The following is a 22,086-nucleotide window of genomic DNA, read 5'->3' on the forward strand; positions in this document are numbered from 1 at the left end:
ATCATCACGAGGACGGTGATCGATCCGATCAGTGCACAGATCACTCTCCTTCTGGATGGACGAGACTTGAGTCCACAGTGTAGGGACACTGAAGTGATAGTGCAGGTGCTTGTTAGAGAACAAGGGTACTGAGCGTGACCAATACAAGAAGTCACTTGGATGTCTATCCACTCGTCAGTGACTTGCTTGATGTTGCAGTAGTGTGACTGGTCCTTTGACCTGCGGCACTTCGGCTACTCACAGTGAGGTTATTGTAGTTTGACTGCACACATACATGGTCTCTAGCCATATGGGTCCATGCAATGTAGATTGGCTGCAGTAAGTTCACTGTAGGAGTAGGGTATGCACCTATATGGAATCTATCGACCTTGATAGATAAGGAGAGATCCTATGTGATTTATAAGACTGAGTTCGTAAGACCTCGGCCGGGGCAGTATGCACAGTGGAGAAAGAGTTTTTTCACTATCGAACTCGAGTCGAATAAATCTTGACATATGACAGACGATGGGGTTTGACGAGTTGTCCATGACCTCCGTCCTGTAGGGATCCACGATAGTAGGACTGTATCACATGTTTAACTGCACCTAGAGGTTCATCATTCCATTCTGCTGGGTAGCCACTACATGCTGCTAGGTGTCACTGGTGGATGGTGGGACTCATAGGGATTATCTTGATGATCGATAAACCCCAATGAGTTGAGTTGGAATCGTTCCAACCCATTGAAAGGAGTTTTCAATGATATAGTGATAGAGATCACAATATATCTCACTACCAGTCAGAATAGAACCTATGGGGTCACACACACTAGAAGTATTGACCGATCCGATGGTTGAAATCGTGATTAGGAATCACAAGAAATCAATTTGATTGATAAGAAGTTGAAGAAGAACAAAGGGAATTAATTAATTGGACTTGAAACAAGAATCCTACTTCGGATAGGATACCTAGAGTTCTAATTGGATTAGGACTGGGATTCCTACTTGGAATAGGATTCCTCAATCCTAATGAGATTAGGAGTTTTGAATTAAAATTGGATTCCTACTTGGAGTAGGATTCCTAGAAATCCTAATAGGATTAGGACTTCGGATTCAAATCTAATCCTAATTGGATTAGGACTAAATACATCCTAATATGGATTAGGGTTTCTTAAGTCACAATTAATTATTAATCTAATGAATCAATAAGACTCCTAATTGGATTAGGATTGAAGAGTTCAATTGAGTCAAAATTGATTCAAGTTCTAATTGGATTAGGACTTACCTAGATTGGATCCATTGGTTCACCCTTGGGCTAAACCTAATAGGATTAGGGCTTGACCACATTAGGGCAATGCAAACCCTAATGTGGACTAGGGTTTACCAAGAGGGAGGGGCGCAAGCCCCTCCCCCTTGATCCATTGGTGCGGCACAAGAGAGGGGGCCGGCGCCCCCTCTTTGGAAAGATGTCTAGGGCTCCTACTTAGTAGGAACCCTAGATGGCTATAAAAGGAGGTGTGAGGCCGGCGCCCTTTGCATAGAAGAACTCCTCCTTCTCCTTGCCGTGAGCCTCCCTCTCCTCTCTTCTTGTGATCAGCCGCAAGCAAGGAAGACCAAGGCCAAAGGTTGGCGGCATCCTCTTCCTCCCTTCTTCCTTCCAACGCAGGGAAAAGAAAGAAGGCTGCGTGGGGATTCTTCTTCTTCCTCTTCTTCAACCTTCTTCTTCCTCCTCTCAAGCACTTTCAAGAGTTGAAAGAAAGAGAAGAGATCAGCCATCAAAGGAGTCTTTGCAAGGGAGCTAGCACCCCGGGAAGACAAGAAAGCTTTGATCGGTTCTCTACTTCGTGTGGATACCCGTAGAGGCCGGACGTTTGAACGGCTTCAAGCGAACCCTCTTCCAAAACCACGAATTCAGATTCGCGGTGATCATCTACCCGCGCAAGGTGAAGATTTGATCTTCCTCTTAGTTCTAAAAGTTTTAATTCTTACCTAATTACGAAAGGTCTCGAAACAAGCGTTCATGCGATGAACGTCGAACCCGTGCATGCCGATTCCGCTGCCATCTGAAAATTTTTGAAATATCAGCGGCATGGGCGGGTTCCCAACAACATTATTCTCTATTTATTTCATAATTTTCTAATTTATCATAACATGAATTTACTTGCTTGGATCTCAAGTCCAATTTATTTAATTTAGAGCCCTTGGCCTCGATTTAGAACCAGATTGGGTTCACGTAGGTCAATTGGGTCTTTAATTAAAGAATTGGGCTCGGTTCCTGATTGGGTCTAGCCCTATCGGGTCAATTTGGTCTTCTGATTATGTTATTGGGCTCAATTTCAAGTCCAATTAAGTTTAATTTTGGTCCAGGGTCAATATGGCTCATCTAGGCTTGAGTCAGGGTCAGCCCAAAGTCAATTCGGTCTCAATTTAGTTAAACTGGTTTTGAATTGGGCTTGATTCATATTCAATTTGGGTCTGCTGAGACTAACTCAGCTTAATTAGGTTCATATCAAACTCAATTGGGTTTAATTTGGTTCGGATTTAACCCAATTTATAGTTTGGGTTCGTCCGGACTTAGCCTAATCTGACTGGGCTCGGTTTTAATCAAATTTGGCTAAACCCTTTTTTTTTTTATTTTATTTGGGCCTAACAGGTTCGGATCCGTACCCGGATCAGACCCGTTAGGTCGGACCCGTTAAGGGTCTCTCACTTCTTCTTTTTTTTTTTTCTTTCCTTTCCTTTCCTTTTCTTTTTCTTTTCTTTTTCTTCTTTTCTTCTTTTTCTTTTCTTCCTTCTTCCTTCTTCCTTCCCGAACCTTCTTCTCCCATTTTTTTTTTTTCTTTCTTTTTCTTCTCCTCCTCTTCTCTTCTCCCGATTTCTCCTTCCCCCTTTTCTTCCCATTTCTTCTCCCATGGAGGGAGGAGGGCGAGCTCGGGAGGAACGGGCAGCGGCCGATGGCGCCCGGCGGCCGGCCCGCGGCGCCCACGGCCACACCCGCGGCCGTGCCCGTGGTCGTGCTCGGGGGCGCATCGGCGGCCCGCGGCCGCGTCTGCCTCCCGCTGCCGGCGACCCGCGTCCCACGGCCGACGACCAGCGGCCCACGGCCGAGGCCGGTGTACGCGGTTGCGGCTGCGGATCACCCACTGGTAAGTCTTTTTTTTTTTTTTTAATCTTCTCCTCCCCCTTCCTTCTCCCGTGAAGGGGAATAGGCTCGGGAGAGGGTCGGCTTGGGGCCGACGGCACCAGCTGCGCCTATGGCAGCCTCGGTAGCCGCGGTCTGCCTCCCTCTCTTCATCTCTCTTATTCTTTTTTTTTTTTTATCTCTAAGCTGGATCTTAAAAAATAAATGAAGAAGGGCTTTACCTGCTTTGAAGGGGATCGTTCGTCTCCTACTCCGACGATGCAGCCCTCTGCTCCGACGGCGTGGGTCTAACACCGGATCCTGCCAACCGTGAAGGTTTGTGAGAGAGAGACAGTGGAGAAGAGGGAAGAGGATGATGAAATTCCCCACCGATCGAGGCTTCTTGAAGCCTCCGATTGCTGGGAAAGGCGGGCGGTTGTAACTGCCCACCATCGTAACGCTTGCACGACGGTGTAATGCCCCCCCCTCCGTTTCTCTTGGGTGTGGGGCGGTTATCACATTCTCCCCTCCTTATTAAAATTTCGTCCTCGAAATTTACATACCTGCATTGTCAAAGAGTTGTGGATGTCTCGCTCGCATATCCTCCTCAAGTTCCCATGTGGCCTCTCTCTCCGAATGGTTGCTCCACTGAACTTTCACATAGGGGATGATACGTCGCCTCAGGACCTGCTCCTTATGATCAATGATGCGTATAGGATACTCTTTATAAATCAGGTCTCTATCAATCTGCAGGGGCTCGTGCTGTACTATATGGCTGGGATCAGGAATGTATCTCCGTAGAAGAGAAACGTGAAAGACATTATGCACACTGGATAACTCTGGTGGCAAAGCTAGTTTGTAAGCAACCTCCCCTACTCTGGAAAGAATCTCAAAGGGTCCAATGTAGCGAGGATTCAATTTACTATATCTTCCAAATCTTGTAACACCTTTCGAGGGTGAAACCTTTAAGAATACAAAGTCCCCCTCCTGAAATTTCACTTCTCTTCTTTTCTTATCTGCCCAGCTTTTCTGTCTATCTTGAGCTGCCTTGAGCCTTTTTCTGATCAGTAGAATCTTCTCCCTAGCACTCTGAACTAATTCAGGGCCCAACAACTTCTTCTCTCCAACATCATCCCAATGTAGAGGAGACCGACATTTTCTTCCATACAAGGCTTCATAAGGTACCATCTGGATGCTAGAATGATAACTATTATTGTAGGCAAACTCCACTAGTGATATATGATCATCCCAGCAACCTCCCAGATCAACAGTACTAGTCCGCAGCATATCCTCCAGGGTCTGGATCGTCCTCTCTGACTGACCATCAGTCTGAGGGTGATAAGCAGTGCTGAGTCTCAGATCAGTGCCCATAGCAGTCTGGAAGCTTCTCCAAAATTCAGATACAAAGCGGGGGTCCCGATCAGATATAATGCTTACTGGTACCCCATGTAAGCGCACAATATCATCAATATACCTCTGAGCCAGCCTGTCAAGTGAAGTGCCAACCCTAAAGGGTAAAAAGTGAGCTGACTTCGTGAGGCGATCAACAATTACCCATACTGCATCATTCCTCCTTACTGTCCTCGGAAGCCCAGTAACAAAATCCATAGTAATGTGCTCCCATTTCCACTCTGGAATCTCTAATGGTTCTAGCAAACCAGCCGGCCTCTGATGCTCAGCTTTTACTTGCTGACATACCAAACACCGAGCTACAAATCCTGCTATCTCTCTCTTCATGCCGTTCCACCAGAAATGTTCTCGTAAATCTCTATACATTTTAGTGCTGCCGGGATGAATAGAGAAACGAGACTGATGAGCTTCCTCCAGAATCTCTCTTTTTAGATCAGCATCCATGGGCACACATAATCTACTGCCAAAATGCAGAGTACCATCCGGGTGGATTCGGAGTTCGGGTCGTAACCCTCTCTCCACATCATTTCTAAGCTGACATAAATGTGCATCTGTCTGTTGAGCAGCTTTTATTCTTTCTATCAAGGTAGGTTGCACCAACAAACTAGCCAACATACTTCCAGCACCCTTGGTAATCACCTCGATCTGCATCATATCAAAATCTTTCAAAATCTGCTTCTGAGTGGTAAGCAAAGATATGGAGCCCACTGCTGACTTCCTACTGAGAGCATCTGCCACAACATTAGCCTTTCCCGGATGATATTTGATGCTTAGATCATAATCTTTTAGTAGCTCAAGCCATCTTCTTTGCCTCATGTTTAATTCCTTCTGAGTAAATATATACTTTAGGCTTTTATGATCAGTAAAAACCTCACAAGGCTCACCATATAGATAATGTCGCCAAATCTTCAGAGCAAAAACTACTGCTGCCAACTCCAAATCATGTGTCGGATAGTTCTGCTCATATGGCTTCAGCTGTCTAGAGGCATAGGCTACTACTTTATCATTCTGCATTAGTACACAGCCCAATCCTTTCTTGGAGGCATCACTATAGATAATGAAACCCCCAGTACTGGTTGGCAAAGTAAGAATAGGAGCAGATACCAGCCTTTGCTTTAGCTCTTGAAAACTTTGCTCACAATCTTCACTCCATACAAACTTTGCTCGTTTCTGGGTCAGACGAGTCAAAGGAGTAGCGATCCGAGAGAATCCTTCCACAAATCTTCTATAATAACCAGCCAAACCCAAGAAACTTCTGATTTCAGTGACATTTGTAGGACGAGGCCAATCCACCACTGCTTCTATTTTCTTTGGGTCCACTGACACCCCTTCTTTAGAGATTACATGACCAAGAAATGCAATACTATCCAGCCAGAAATCACATTTGCTCAGTTTGGCATATAATCTATTCTCCTGAAGAATCTGTAATACCACTCTCAAGTGATCTTCATGTTCTTCTTTGCTCTTAGAATAGATCAGTATATCATCAATGAAAACAATAACAAACTGATCCAAATACTGCCTAAAGATCCTGTTCATCAGATCCATAAAAGCAGCTGGCGCATTGGTTAGTCCAAATGGCATAACTAAAAATTCATAGTGCCCATACCTGGTTCGAAATGCAGTCTTCGGCACATCATCTGCTAGAATTTTCAATTGATGATACCCAGATCGCAGATCTATCTTGGAGAAGACTTGGGCACCTTGTAGCTGATCAAATAAATCATCAATCCGGGGCAGAGGGTATTTGTTCTTCACTGTCACCTTGTTCAACTCCCGGTAATCAATACACAGCCGCATACTTCCATCCTTCTTCTTGACAAATAGTACAGGAGCTCCCCATGGTGAAACACTCGGGCGGATGAATTTTTTCTCTAGAAGTTCCTGTAGCTGAACCTTCAACTCTCTCAGCTCTGCCGGGGCCATCCGATAAGGAGCCTTCGAGATAGGCCCAACACCCGGTAAGAGATCGATCCGAAAATCAATCTCCCGATCAGGAGGTAATCCAGGTAGATCATCAGGGAATACTTCTGGATACTCTCTCACAATAGGGATATCCTCTAGCCTTGTTTCTTTTGTAGTGTCTACCACACAAGCTAGGTAGGCCTGACACCCCTTTCTGAGGGCCTTCCTTGCATTCATTGCAGAGATAATGTGCAAAGAGGGATTCTTAGTGGGTGCATCACCCTGATAGAAGATTTTCTGTTCACCAGGTATCTGAAACACTACCCTCTTGCCAAAGCAATCAATGTGAGCATGATATTCAGACAGCCAATTCATACCAAGGATGACATCAAAATCATACATGTCTAACAGTACTAAGTCAGCCAAAAATTTTCTGTCCTCTATCTGAATTATGCAGTTTTTATGAACAGAATCCACCACTACTGTCTTCTTGAGAGGGGTAGCAACAAGTAAAGGCTCATCTAACTTATCAGGCATAAGATGCAAGGATGCAGAGAACTTGGAGGATATAAAGGAATGTGTAGCGCCAGAATCAAATAGTACTGAAGCATCAACAGAGTTGATGGGAATCATACCTGCCACAACTCTGTCACTGGCACTAGCATCCTGTTGTGTCAGTGCGTACACCCGTGCAGCTCCTCTCTGCATCTGATCAGTTGGTCTAGAAGGTCCAGATTCAACTTTCTTTTTGTTCGGACAATCTCTGGCTATGTGTCCTGGCTGCCCACATATAAAACAGGCTCCCATCCTCTTCAAGCAAGGACCAGAATGCATTTTGTCACAGTAATAACAAGCCTAATCCTGCAGACGCGTTTTGGGTGGAAAACAAAACCGGGGAGGGGTGAAGGACGCTTGCGTGAAGCCCCAGAACCGGACAATATCTGGCAGGGGAGCCCCGTGTTTCCCCCTCATGTGGCCCCCACATGGGGACTAGGTGCCTCACGTGCCTCGCAGAGGCGGGGGCGTGACATTTGGTATCAGAGCCGAGGACGGCTCTTGTCCGATGGTGGGAAGGGTGTGAGGCCCAATAGTCCCACATCGGAAAGACTCGTTCTAGAGCCTGGGCATATGAGGCGGGTGTCTCCTAATCCTGCAGACGCGTTTTGGGTGGAAAACAAAACCGGAGAGGGGTGAAGGACGCTTGCGTGAAGCTCCAGAACCGGACAATATCTGGCAGGGGAGCCTCGTGTTCCCCCCTCATGTGGCCCCCACGTGGGCACTGGGTGCCTCACGTGCCTCGCGCAGGCGGGGGCGTGACACATAATATTAATTTAATTGATATTTTTAGAATTTTGTAGGAAATTGTTATTTTTAGTGGTCCCTATGGAATCTATGCGATACGTTTACCTATTAATTATGTTTTTTAATGCATAAGTAATTTTATTTCTGTACAAGAAATGGACTTATAAGCAAGTTATATATATACGTAATCTATTGTACATATTTAGATATGCTTTACAAGGTGTTTTATGATTATGGATGAAATCATGACTTATGATTGACAAAATATTTTTTATCTTTATTGTTGCATTATAAGAAGAACATATGTTTAAGAAGAGCCAACATATCTTTGCTAGTCCATTAACCCAATATGAGAAGAAGAAGAAGTCCATTTGGAATCACAAATTGATGGAGGAGTTTATCAATATATGTATTGGTGAAGTTGAAGTTGGTAATCGCCCAAGAACACATTTCAATAGGCTAGGGTGGGCCAATATAATTTAAAACTTCAATGAGAAGACTGAAAATCAATATGACTACAAAAATTTAAAAATAAGTGAGATAACTTGAAAGCAAATTGGAGAATTTGGATGAAATTGGTGGAAAAAAAAATAAGGCTTGGATGGGATCCTGTTAGAAATACAATAGATACATTGAATGCATGGTGGAAAAAAAATTGCAGGTACATGTGGCACTAGTTTGATATTTGTAAGATTTTTTATATTAACTTACAAACTACTATTGACATATATATTCTTAACTTATAGGAGATTCCTGATGCAGCTTAGTTCCAAGAATGTAGTCTGCAACATGCTATGAAGTTGGATATGTTATTTAAAGATACTAGTGCCACTGGGGAGGAAGCCTAGGCACTAGCTTTACCGGTGCAGAAGGATGTTTAGGGCACAATTGGAGTAGATAAGAGGTTGGATGGGTTTAATAATGATACATTTGAGGGCTTAGGTGACTCAGACGAGGACCCTAATATGATTGTATATAAAGTTGATGATTTTCCCACTGATATGGATAATGTTAACCCTACCCTGTCACGATGAGAGTCAGCCCTATTTTGCATGATGAGAAATGCAAGAAGGTAGGGGTGCTGCACAACTATCTCAGCAATTGAGTCGTCTTACTAATGCAGTAGAGAAGAGGAGTACAGTGTCATTTAAGATGTCTGATAAACCTGGATGTAGTATTAATGAGGTGATGTGCCTAGTGCGTGCGATGCCTGAGATGGTAACACAACTTGAACTGCTTCTAATTGCTGTTGTGGTCCTCCTTAAAAGAGAACATCGAGAGATGTTTGTGGCCCTCCCAAATACTTATCTTTAGATTGAATGGCTCAAGTGAATGTCAAACCTATGGAAGCAGTTGTTGACGTATTATTATGGCGATATGTTTTGTAGTTTTAATTATGAACTTCTATTGCAGAATTATGGTGGACTATATGTATTTGTGTTATGTCCTGAATAATATAGCGTTGACACTATTGATTTTATGGATATTATAGATGATATGTGTTGGTGGTTTTTTATATTGTTTGTTTTTTTTTGTATTATATGTTTATATATCATATGTTTTATTTGTTATAGATGTTTTATTTCTTGCATAATATTTTTTCTACAGGTATATGGGTAACATTGACAATAGTTTTGAGGAGAATTATTCCAACAAAGATGAGATAGTTGATGTTGATAATTTTTATATTGTACCATCTGCAACTATTGGTACGGTTACCGAATATTACACAATATATTAAGAAGGAGCCTGGTAGGACCTCCTATCAAACCGGATATAGATTTGCATCAGCAATTTTACATGGCAATATAGATAGATGCCAATAATAATTTCAAATGGAAAAACATGTATTTATTAATTTGTACATGGAATTGAAAGTCAGATATGGCATAAAAGCTTTTAGATATATTCCTGTTGAGGAGTTGGTGTCTATGTTTTTGATCTAGGATATGGATTTGGGAATAGAATGGTTCAAGAAAGATTTCAACATTTCGGAGAAACAATTAGTAGATATTTCACCCATGTTTTAAATGTTGTTTTAAGAATGCCTAAGAATATTATTAGTCAGGTTGATAAAGAGTTCAAAAATATTTCAAGTAAAATTCTGTGATGATAGTCGTTGGTGGCCTTATTTTAAGGACAATATTAGAGCAATTGATGGCACCTATAAGCCAGTAAAATTTTTTCCATCCAAACAAGTATAATATATTGACCAAAATGGGATTCCTACACAAAATATTATGGCCTGTTGTGATTTTGCCATGCATGTCACTTTTGTTTGTGCTAGATGGAAGGGTACTGCTCATGATACTCATATTGTTTAGATGCTATACGCAGATAAGAGCTCCAATTTCCACACCTTCCTAGAGGTATGCATTTTAATTATATATTATAATATAGGCATAAGAATATTAATTAAATATATTATGATTGTAGGTATACATTTTTAACTTTCATGCATAAGTGTAAAATACTAACTCATATATATATATATATAACTTTATGCCAAGAAGACTTAAATATGTGCCAGGCTATATAAACTGCATTCTAAGCTTACTTAACTATATGCCAGGAAGACTTAACTGTGTGCCATGCTATATAAAGTGTATTCCAACCTCTATTTAACCACGTATACACGGTACATACTAAATAGATTCTCATTTGTGTGATTCTCATTTGATGGCATATGGTTCAATGTTAATTTTCTCTACTACGAACACTTTATACCTCCCTTAACAGGGAGAAACCACTACAATCCATCAAGGCCCTATACTTTTTGGCTGCCATCATCACCTTCGCCCTCTTCATCTTCCGCATCTTTTCTTGCATGAGGAGTTTAACCCTCCACCACCATTTTGGTGGGATCATGGGGGTATCTTCGAAATTTAAAAAAATAGAAATCGCTATTAGGGATTGAGAATTATGATTAGCAGAATTTCTGGACAGAAAACGGTAGTTCCAATCAATAAGGACTTTTTGTTATACCACAACCATTGGGAGGATGGAGAATAAATTTACACTAATAATTATAATATTTTATATTTTTTATTGTATTATATTATAAATATAATGTTATATTACATTATGTCATAATCATGGTATGCTGAATCATCCTGTATCGGCCGGTTTAGCACGTACCGTACCAGTATCGAGGCCAACCGGTACAGTTTAGCTGTGGAAATCGGTTCCGGCTCATAGGAGCTAGAACCGACCAATTCAAGCTGCATATCGGTGCGAACCGGTTCGGTTTGCACCGGTATGCAGTGGGGCAGCGCGCCTGCAGCGCGGAAAAGAAGAAGAGGAAAAAAGAGGAAGAAAGAAGAGGAAGAAGAAGAGAAAGAGGAGGAGAAGAAGAAGATTTACTGGTACTGGGCTTAGTCGAGGTGATCCTTGTCGGGGTGCTCGCCCTTCCTTGCTCGCGGAAGAAAGGGGGAAAGAGAGAAGAAGAGAGGAGGAGAGAGGAGAAGAAAGGAGAAGGAAAGAGAAGAATTGGAAAGAAAAAGGAAGAAGAGAAGAAAAAGCAAAAAAAAATGCGGCCGCGCCCCCCCCGGGAAAACACATCCTGCATAAGGAAACACATCTCGTGCGGGGAAACACATCCCGCATAGGAAAATGCTCATGGAAATGCATGGGGCGGGGAAAACACGTCCCACGCACGTTGGGCAACACGGGAGCGTGCGCTGGGAACCGTGCGGGCGCGCTCCAGCGCGGCGGACCGGGTCGGTACCAGTTTGGTACGGCCCAAACCGGTACCGACTCGGTCCGAATCGTCACCAGTACGCTGACCGGTATTGATTCGGTGTACCTTGGTCATAATACATTGATATGTTATGTTATATAATATCAAATTATGTTATATTATTATGATACAGTATACAATATTATATTACTATATTATAATAATATTATATTATATTACCGTAATATTATACTATATTATATATTTATGTATTAATATATATTATATTTTATTATGTTCTATTATATATATAATACTATGCAATATTTTTTTTGGTCATTTTATCATACCAAAAGTATTTTCTCAGTTTGTTTACCAAACATATATTAAAATACACCACAGTTTAGAAATATAGTTATCGAACAACAAATAGCTTTTTCTATTTCAAAAAGCACTACTTCCGAAAGCTCTACTGCCAACAGCGCTGCCAAATGAGGCCTAATTCTTTTTCTTCTCCCACTCCAACACATCCCTCGCCAGTCATAGCCATCAATCACAGCACCATTGTCGGCTCCTCCTTAGGGATGCCCGCTCGCTGTGTTCTGCAAATCCTTTTTTTGGTGGAAGTAACCAGCCCTTTGTTGCTGCCATCTCTCCTCCTAGCCAACAGTGAGCATAGTCCGCTTCATGTTTTTTTGGAAATTTATAATATATGATGGCATTGTTGCAATGTCTGTTGAACTGCTTGAAAATGAAATTCTATGTTAGGCAAGCTCCCAATCTCGTCCTCCCCTCTTTTCTTCAACCTCACCATGGGATTGCTGTGGCCCTCCGATTGCTGCACCACAGGAGAGGGATTTGGCTTCGTGATCCGGTCATCGTCCAGTCAGCCAGCAACTGGCGGCTGAGGAGGAGGGATCGGTGGCACCAGCAGTGAGGGTTGCATGTTGGGTAATCTATTCTAATCTAAGCTATTCTTATCTAATCTACCATTCCTGTCCTTCCATCTTTCTTTACTGATTAGCTAATACAGTTCCAAAGATTCTTTTCAGAAGACCATCTATCTTTTTTTTGTTTATTGGTTTTATAATGAAAAATATATGATTTTGTCACTTCTCTAACATACTACAGTTGTATCCCCTAAGAAAGTAAACCCAGCCCACTACAGTAGCACAGGGATATGAATGAGTCTTTGCTTCTTTTCTTCATTGTTAGCTCTTCGACTTCTCTCCCATCAGCTACTCTCACTTCGTCTCCGGCGCTATAATCGAAACAGCCTCTGCTCTTCCCAGGTCTGCACCAATCCCACTCATTCATTGCCTGCAGTGAGATGCAACCCACAACAAATGAAGGGGGTGGTGGGAGAACAAAGAAAGAAGAATTGTATTAAATGCTACACCAGGATTAGCAGCGTCCAATAAAGACCAAATAGGCCTGCAAGTAGCAATCTATCTCATTTTGTTGAATTGAATTTTCATTCTTTAATGTCACAAACAAGACTTATACTTAAGACTTTGAACTTGTTGAGTTAGGAGATGTGATCCACAGCTTTAAATATAGGGGCATCAATTTGAACTTGCTCGATTTGAGCCATTGTGACCTTATAATGCAATCGCATTCTTTGCTCCAGTTGTTACTATTGTTTTTGGATTTCTAATTTCTCCCCCGGGTCCATTTGGTTGGTTGATCCTAAATAAGCTCCTTAGCTTAGGAAAGACGAAGTAGGCTGAAAACAGTGTTTTGGCACAATGATGTAGCTCCTTGGCCCCTCCTGGATGAATACCTTGGCTCGAGTCCATATTCTATTTGATAATGATAGGAGAAGAAACCTCCTACTTACTTCAATTTAAGCTCACGACAATGTACTATTGAATGTCTCGTTCTGGCACAACTATTGATTCAAAGTCTTGTTGATGTGTTCCCAGTAGAAATATCACACGTATGGTTGCATCCTGGGTCATCACAAGGAAAACTATAACCCATCTTATGCGAATTGAATTTTTTCTACTAGAAGATGTAAAATAGATATTGGACACTCTACAGAAGTAACTGATTTATCTAAAAATGTCTTTGGTGACAAAACTTCTCTAGCCCATCTTCATATGTGAAAAGCATTGGCATCATAAGTATTCTACTTTCTTCTCCTTGTTTGAAGAAGATGATGAGGCATTGGAAAGAGGAACTCTTAACATCGAAAGCAATTCTGTAGCTCTACCCCTCACTCTCATGAGATGTAGATACATCACCCTCCATTATCTTAACGAGGATTTCAACATACTAGCACGTTCAAAGCAATTCCTATCGTACTTCTTCAAATTCTACTAATTCATCTATCATTACTTTATCATGACTATGAATACAAGCAATGCCATCACTAGTTGTTGGATCAAAACCAAAAAATATTTTTTATTTTCTAATTTTTCTGAACATTTTAAATAAAACCTTCTTGTAGAAGTATTTTTCGGTGAAGACCTCATCAACCTGAGAGCAAAAGGGGATGAGTCCCATATTGGAACAGGATGCCATAAAAACCCTCTGGGCAAACATTCTTCTCTTAAGTTCATTATTACGGATAGTTCTTACAAAGGATTGGACTAACGATATATACAATACTTAATTTATTGATGTAGATGTTACATAGTTGGTTCTCATCCTTCATAGACTAAGAGTATAATAGGAGCGTAAAAATATTTAATAGTTTCAATTTGCTCTAAAATTTTTGATCTGTGACCAGAAATCTATTTTTTCTCTTTATAAATAGAAGGAGAATGAAAATTTTTAAGTAGTGTCTCTCAATGATGATCTTTTCCGGTTCATGATTTTTTTAGAATGCCTGTTGTAGTTGTATTTTTAGGGAAAGCAGCACTATTCAATAAGCTGGAATTATAACTCAACAATAGAATATCACCTTGACATGGTGGAAGTCATCAGTTTGAGCTTGATTATTCCTAAACCTATTGTGAGTTTTTCTATTTTAACTTGCTCTCCCACCATGATCGAAGGAGAATGGATAAGAGGCTTGTGGGTTGGTCACCAGGTTAGTGGTAGCGTGGAGACCAAGCAGCTTTAATAAGCAGTGGAATCCCATGCAACTATGAAGAGTTCGTAGGTTGTGGAGATGGAGGAAATAACCCCAATGGTAGAGCATCAAAGTAGAAGCCTAAGGTGCCCCTATGGTTGTCTATACTTAGCCTTCACCATTAGTGATGGAGGTGCCTTTTACCTTGCAAGATGCATATTGCTTCAAATAAAGCACAACATGTAGCTAACCTAACTTACAACCTAACCTCCAGACTTGCTTGGAAAACAAGTAGGCTTGTATATAGAGTTCCTTGATCAAAACATCAGTGGCAATGCCGATTACTTTATTCAACAAGGACCTCATTAACCAAGAGTCTTGATAGCTATTTATGGCTACTTTATCTGCCTGAAGTTGTGTGAAACCAGAAATAAATTAACAAATATGGAGCATGACCTGCTCCCTCCCATCCTAGGAATAATTGAAGAGAGTTATTTCCAGTCAACAACATTGGCAAAAAAAAGAAGGAATGGATGAAAAAGCAACAGGGCTATGCCGATCCTCACTAGCCTTCTCCTTGCTGGTGAGCCTTGCTGCTTTGCTCGGTGCCAGCTCTAAAGCTGCGAGTATCTGCACTAGCTTGCTCATCTTCCAACCTTCCTTCGAAGGACCCTTTTATCCAATAATTAGTCTCTAGTACTTACTGCTTGGACAAAAATCTTTCCATCATCCCATTTCGAGGACTCATGGAAATACCTCGGATAGCATAGCCAAGAAAGCCGGTTTTAGCTGTAAGCAAGTAGTCCAACAGCCAGAAAGCTAGCTACAACAAGGGTAGTGAGCAAGCAAGATGTAGCCAAGGATAGAACTTTGAAGCAGTAAGGCGAGGCAGCAAGGCCCAGTAGGTAGAGCAGCCCAATCAAGCCATGGCGGCCATCAGCCAAAGAGAAGGGTATGGAGATAGAGATCATTGAAAAGCTCCTCCTGCACTTTCTGCACCAACTCCGGCTAAGGATTAGAACATCCACGCTCATCTAAAAAAGATCCCTCCGGGTAGGGGGAGGGTTGGGGATGTGGAGGCAGAGCGGTGGCTGAAGAGACGGGTTGTAGCAATGACATGGTGTTGGGGATCGAGAACTGGGTGCTCTACAAGCTTGCTAGTGCCCCTCAAGAAGTACCCTTTATTCCTCGCCAAGAACAATAGCATTATTGTTTCCCCTCCTTGTCCTCCATTGATTTTATTTTGATTCGATAATGAGCAACCAGAATACTTGTTTTTTTTCCTTAGGGTCTCCTATTGTTTAGGGCCTAAGGTACATAATTAGTTGGGTACGAGGTGTTGTAGAGTCATGTGCCACAAAGGGAGAGGTAGGAAGTATAATCCACACCTTTCTCAAGGCTCGAAGCCTAAGTAAGTACCAAGCTTGGGCCTAGGAAGTAAGCCTATAGGCCAGCTTGGGTCAGGTCTCGACCCGTCTAAAGCCAGTTTTATCTTGAGCTAGCCTGACCCAAATCTGGCTCGGCCTAGCTCATGCACAAGTCTATTAATCACAATTAGGGTCAACCTAACCTACTAATGTTATGATTCTACTCACATTTTTTATTTTTTTAAGAAAAAGGTAGGCTACAGTGGGTGAGACGGAAGCAAGCCAAGAAGGATCCATGAAATCATCAAAAGACAGCCAAATAAGCAAGTTAAAAAGTTAAAGCAGCACTTACCAACATCAGCAATTTAAAATTTGCCCAAAGATCAATTGTGAAACATGAAGAAATTTTATTTGAAAGAAAAAAAATATACTAAAGCTGCAAATGAGTCAGATTGACCAGTGACCTGATCCATTTAGACCGATCCGACCAGTTTTAAAAGACCTGTGGGGCCGGATCGGGTTCTAAAATTGGATCCTTTCTATTTGTGGGGTTGTATCTAAGTTTTCTAAATTCTAATATGTTCGATTCAATTCATTTAAAATTTAGATAATTTTGAGTTTTTAATTGAATCTGATAAACTATTTGGGCCCGCAAATCTTTTGTGTAATAAGACTTTTCTAAATTTTTTTTTTTTGCACCACCTTGGTTAATTTTATATACTATAAGTTTGAATACAACCTTTCGTTTCAGGCCCAACAGCAGCATCTTCACCGTGCCGGTCGAGATCTTCCCGGCGAGGCTGCGGTCGACGTGCCACGGGATCTTCTCGGCCGCAGGAAGGCGGGCGCCATCGTCGGGGCGTTCGGTTTCCTGTATGCGGCGCAGAACGAGGACAAGGCCAAGGCAGATCCCGGCTACCCGGCCGGCGTTGGCATCAGGAACTCGCTATTAATTCCTGCTGACAGGCTGCATTCTCTTGGGGTTCTTCTTTACCTTCTTGTTGCCGGAGTCCAAGGGGAAATCTTTGAAAGAGATGTTCTGGGAGAACCAGGATGAAGAAGATCGGATAGCCGGAACAAGTAGTTACCAGAGGACTGTCCCTGTTTAGATTTACTTTGAGGGCATGGCTTAGCTGCATGCAACTCTGAATCTAAGAACCATCATGTAGTTTTTATAGAAAAAAAAAACATTAGTCCCATGCATCCCACGGCCTCAGACAATTAGTTTCTGAAAACTTTGGAGGCTCTGTAGGTGTTAATGGCACATCTAGACTGCCTACTTATAGTCCTCGCTATGAGTAGACCATTTTTCTTGATTTTTTCTTTAGTCAAGTCCATCTCATTTTGGAGAAAAAAGAGTGATTAGATCGTCATCAATACCTGGTTCTAGATGTTCTTCTAACATATGCTTTTTCTGGTTAATTTGTTGGAGGATAGCAGAACCGCATGCTTGCCATGTTTCTCCTCTTAGTTGCCTGGAAAACCAGCGCCCAGTGGGCTTATTTTGCTGACCTTGAGGGGGATAAGCCATTGTGATGCAAAGCGAGATTGTTCATCTACGTGATCAAAGTCCATACAGTAAATTTTAAATATGGTTATTGCTTTAGAAACATGACTTCTGGTTCAAACATGAATTAGCTATATTATGAATTAGTCATATAGGAGTTCACTTGTCTAGTGAACGAGATGCTACAAGTTAGAAGAATTGGAGCAGTTTGAAGGATGGCAATAAGAAGAAACCCTTATACTACGGACATGCTCGAAAGGCTCGAGTGAGTGAGTGCTTTAATCTTCGTGCGACCGTGGGCGGTCTCACGGGGATTATCCCGAACGAGTGGCGGTCGGGGGAGATGGCGGAGCCGGAGGTGGGGAAGAAGACGGGGTTGGTGGATGGCGCCCCAACCCGTCCAACCCGGAACACGGGGGGGGGGGGGGGGGGCGTGGCGAGGGAACCGTCGTGGTCGGAGGTGGCTAGAGGCGCTCCGAGGAGGCCGCATTGGACGAACCATCGGATCCCCGATCGGAAACTGGTGGCGATGCAGAATCGATATGATGATGACGAGGTGGAGGTCGACGATGATAAGTTGGAGGAAATCAGGAAGCCATGGAAGGCCCTGGCAGTGCTGATTCGGAGCCTGGGAAGAGTCGTCCCTGCCGAATGGGTGGTTAAGGAGATTCGGCGTGCCATGAAGCTTCCCGACCTCCCAGAGATCTTCCCACTACTGGATGGCTTCTTCGTGGTGCGGTTCTCCTGCGAGGAACACAGGGAGAAGGCATTGAGTTGGGGGCCATGGTTGGTGGCAGGGTAGATCCATGCCATGGAGCGGTGGAGGCCAAATTTCAACCCCGGCGCAGGCGAGCTTAACAAGGTAATGGTCTGGTTACGAATGCCCGGGCTGCCATTGGACTACTGGGAGGACTCCGTCATCCTCCAGTTGGCGGCGAAGGCTGGTAAGCCACTGGCAGTGGACGAGACTACAGAACAGGGCAAGAAGAGGGGATTTGCGAGGGTCAAGATCGAGGTGGACCTCCAACAACCTCTGAGAGGAGGAACCTTTGTGAAGGGGAAGGCACAGGGGAGGGAGGAGAGAGTTTGGCAAGGGTTCATTTTTGAGAACCTTCCGAATCCGTGTTGCAAATGCGGCAGGGTTGGGCACGGAGAAGCCTCCTGTGTGGCGGATCCGTTCGTGTCCCCGGTGGATGGGTGTTGTGAGGCAGCCACGGAGGTGCCGAAGGGTACATCGGAGTTCCCTTCACAGGGAGGGGTCGGTGGTATCGAACCTCCGGTGAACCCAGGGTATGGGCCGTGGTTGGTCACACACAGGGTTCGGCAGATGAGGGCCGGAGAAGGGAACGTGAAGCCGAGGAAGACGATGGCGTCGGAGACTGGTCCACAATCGATGGGCACGCCGTCTCGGACGAAGATATCTCCGGTGGATGGGGAGTCGGTTCCCTCTGTATCCCCTGTGGACCTGGATGGCTGGCAGAAACCATCCAAGGTGGCCCGGCGGAAATCGCCGGTGAAGGAGAAGGGTGAATGCCCCTGGGGCAGCTCGGGAGGCGATGTGAGTCAACTGGGGGGCACTTTCGGAGTTTTGTCCGAGTCGACCAGGGACTCGGTGCTGGCTGAGAGGGACCGGCCTTTGGGAGGTTGGGCCGGCAACGGGGCGCGGCCCATTGAGACTGGGTCGGGTGTGACAGGGCCTGGCGATGGGCTGGGTCCAATAGCAGTTGGCCGGGACCTATCGGTATTGGATGCGGGTCGCGGACCGGGTTTGAGTCCGCTCAAACGCGCCCGCAGTCCATCAAAGAAGGGCGGCTTCGTCGACATTCAGGGCCTCGCTTGTGGTGCTCGTCCGGCAGGGGGTTTCCGCAGGTTGGTGGCGGTGGGGCATCGGAGAAGCCAAAGTTCCCCTCCGCCGGCGTCATCGTCGAGGTCGAAGCTGCCTAAGGCCGGAGGCGGGCGGGAAGCAAACGGCGGTCGACCCTCAGGTTGGAGGTTCTCCCGAGCCACCTCGGTGGGGGACCTCCCGTCGGTCTTGAAGGCGGCGGAGGTGTCGACGGGCGTGGTGCAGCTGCCGGATGGTCAAGCTGAGTCTGCCCGAGCGGAGGTCGCTGCTACATCTAGAGGAGATTTCGGCAGGGAGGGAGATGGTACTGTGAAGTCTTTGTGCCATTTGGCACGGGGGAACAGTACCCCGAGCCATAGTGAGCTACTGTCCCAGACCTTGGCAGCTGTGCAGAAGGGGAGCTCTGAGCCTGCTTCCAGCATGGGATTGAAGGGGAATGAAGTGGTGAATGTGGATAATGGGGTCGGCTCTGGGAGGGAGAGTCGAGCCACTGAATTTAGTTGTCAATGAAGCTAATCCTTTGGAATTGTCGGGGGGCCGGGAAACCTTCGTTCGCCCCGGCGTTTCGGAGGTTGGTGCAGGTGCACAATCCAGACATATGTGTTTTATTTGAGACCCGGTTGGCCGGGAGGAGTATTGATAAAGCCAGGAGGGCACTGCCACGATCCTGGGGTTTCTATGCTGTGGAGGCTCAGGGGTTGTCGGGCGGCATCTTTGTGACATGGAAACTGGATGGTGGGAAGCTGGATATCTTTAATGTTAGTTGCCAAGAAGTGATCATGGTGATATCTGACGGGGTGGGGAGGCCATGGATTTTTGCAGCCGTGTATGCTAGCACCGATTTCAGGGCTCGAAGGTCACTGTGGGAGGAGGCTTCCAAGCTGGTTGATCAGGGGCAGCCAATGTTGATTGCAGGTGACTTTAACTGTATAGATGACCCACAGGAGAAGATGGGAGGGAGGCCATTCTCCTATCAGAGGAAGGTGAGGGAGTTTCAGGAGTTTATCTCTACAAATGGGTTGATTGATCTGGGCTTCACAGGGCCCAGATTCACATAGTGCAACAACCAACAGGGTCCGGCTAGAGTTTGGGAGAGGCTTGATAGGGCGTTTGCTACAGCTGGATGGATCCAGGAGTTTCCAGACTATCATGTCAAACACCTACCGAGGATAGCTTCAGATCACAGTCCAATACTGGTATGCACTGACAGACCCATCCCTTATTGTTGCTGGTGGTCCAAACCGAGAACGATTGGCACAGCGGTGTGAACGGGGTTCCGTTTGAATTGCCTTGGTTGGTGTTGATTGCGCTCCACCTTCCACCGGAAAACCTGCAAGCAAGCCTCGCACCACCACTGGGGTAGTGGGGGCCCTCCGACGATCAAGTCAGAGGAGATTGGAGGAGAAGGAGAGATAATAGTAGCAAGTAGGAGAATGCTCTGGAAGTTCTTGCTTACCTCCCCCCTTCTCCCCCCCAGCCGCATATATACCAGGCTGGGGGGTCCTTCTGGGGGGTTGGTCATCGTGTGGCACGATGGAGTTGCCACTGACATGGCCGTTACAGGGCGTCGTGGGGCAGCGCTGGGTACGGCCATGACAGGGCGTAGAGGAGCTCCGCTTTGTACGGCTGTTACAGGAGATCGTGGAGCAGCGCCGGATACGACCGTTGCAGGGAGTAGTGGAGCAGAGGGTCGCGGCGTGCTTCAGAGGAAACAGCCTGTCGCTGTCGAGAAATTGCCGACTCGGGGTCGGATTGCTGGATCAAGGGGCAGCCGACTCGGGGTCGGGCTGCGAAGCCGAAGATATCCGACTCGGGGTCGGGTTACTGAATCAAGGGGCAGCCGGCTCGGGGTCGGGCTGCGAAGCCGAAGATATCCGACTCGGGATCGGGTTACTGGATCAAGGGGCAGCCGACTCGGGGTCGGGCTGCGAAGCCGAAGATATCCGACTCGGGATCGGGTTACTGGATCAAGGGGCAGCTGTAGTCTTCTTGGACGCGCGTGCCGGTCACGTGGGGCATGGTGGCTGAGTTCCCCCGTAACAGTAGCCCCCCACTTCCGAGCCTGGAACCAGAAGGGGAACGGATGAAGGAAGTGATGCTTCGAGATTGCCGCCATCCCTCGGAGAGGCGCGCGCGCTTCGAGCTCCCCGCCTTCTTTATGGCGTATGGCGGTTGTTGCTGACCTGGCAGTCTGAGGATTTCGGCGGACATCCTTCCTTAATGGCGTCGATTCGCCTTTGGGGCGCGAGCGACCCTTCGGCAGCCAGGCGTCCTCTGGCGTCACCGAGGCGTCACCCACCTTTCCGCCTATTTAACCGGGGGTCCTCCTCCGTCCGCCTTTCTCTTTACAGACATCTTCGAGTTTCTCCTTTGCGCTGCCGTCATCGCCGTCGGACTGTTCGCTTGCTCCTCCTTCGACGCTCTCGGAGCCGTTCTTCCTTCTCTTCCGGTGAGTTGCCTCGTTCTTTAATTTAGGGCTCTCCATACTCTCCTTTTGTATTAGTGTACTCCAGTTGTTCCGGTCCATTCCCCCTTCTTGACCCTGTCCTGACCGTAGATTCACTGGCCATTAGGGATGGGCGAAGTGAGAGCAGACCGCATTAAGTCGGAGTTGGTCGCCGAAGACCTAGATAGGTTCGTGGCTCGATACCACCTTCCCGAGGCCTGCAATGTTACACTCCCGGGGCCTGAGGAGAGGATGTCCCATCCTCCTCCAGGGAAGGTTGCCATCAATGAGGGCATTCTTCAGGCCGGGTTCCGCTTTCCCCCCTCAGACTTAGTCGTTCAGGTGCTTCGGGGTTTAAGAGTGGCGCCGACGCAACTGGTGCCGAACTCATGGCGCGCCCTGACGGCCTTTCAGGTTCTCTGCCGCATGCACGAGGTTTCCGCCACCCTGAATGTCTTTTGGGAATGCTACGGCCTGAGCGGCCACCCCCAGGATAAAGGGTGATGGTGCTT

At 45.4% G+C, this 22,086-nt stretch overlaps 1 protein-coding gene across 1 annotated transcript; it reads left to right on the forward strand.

Moving 5' to 3' along the window:
* Nucleotides 1–19,634: 19,634 nt before the first annotated feature.
* LOC149752814 (uncharacterized) lies at nt 19,635–20,186 on the forward strand. Its single transcript, XM_089925446.1, has one exon. The coding sequence runs from the start codon at nt 19,635–19,637 to the stop codon at nt 20,184–20,186; it is 552 nt and encodes a 183-aa protein (XP_089781572.1).
* The last annotated feature ends 1,900 nt before the right edge of the window (nt 20,187–22,086 follow it).

Source organism: Phoenix dactylifera, chromosome 9, assembly GCF_051530095.1.
Source record: "Phoenix dactylifera cultivar Ajwa chromosome 9, Ajwa_hap1_PhDact_Kaust_v1.1, whole genome shotgun sequence".
NCBI lineage: Eukaryota > Viridiplantae > Streptophyta > Magnoliopsida > Arecales > Arecaceae > Phoenix > Phoenix dactylifera.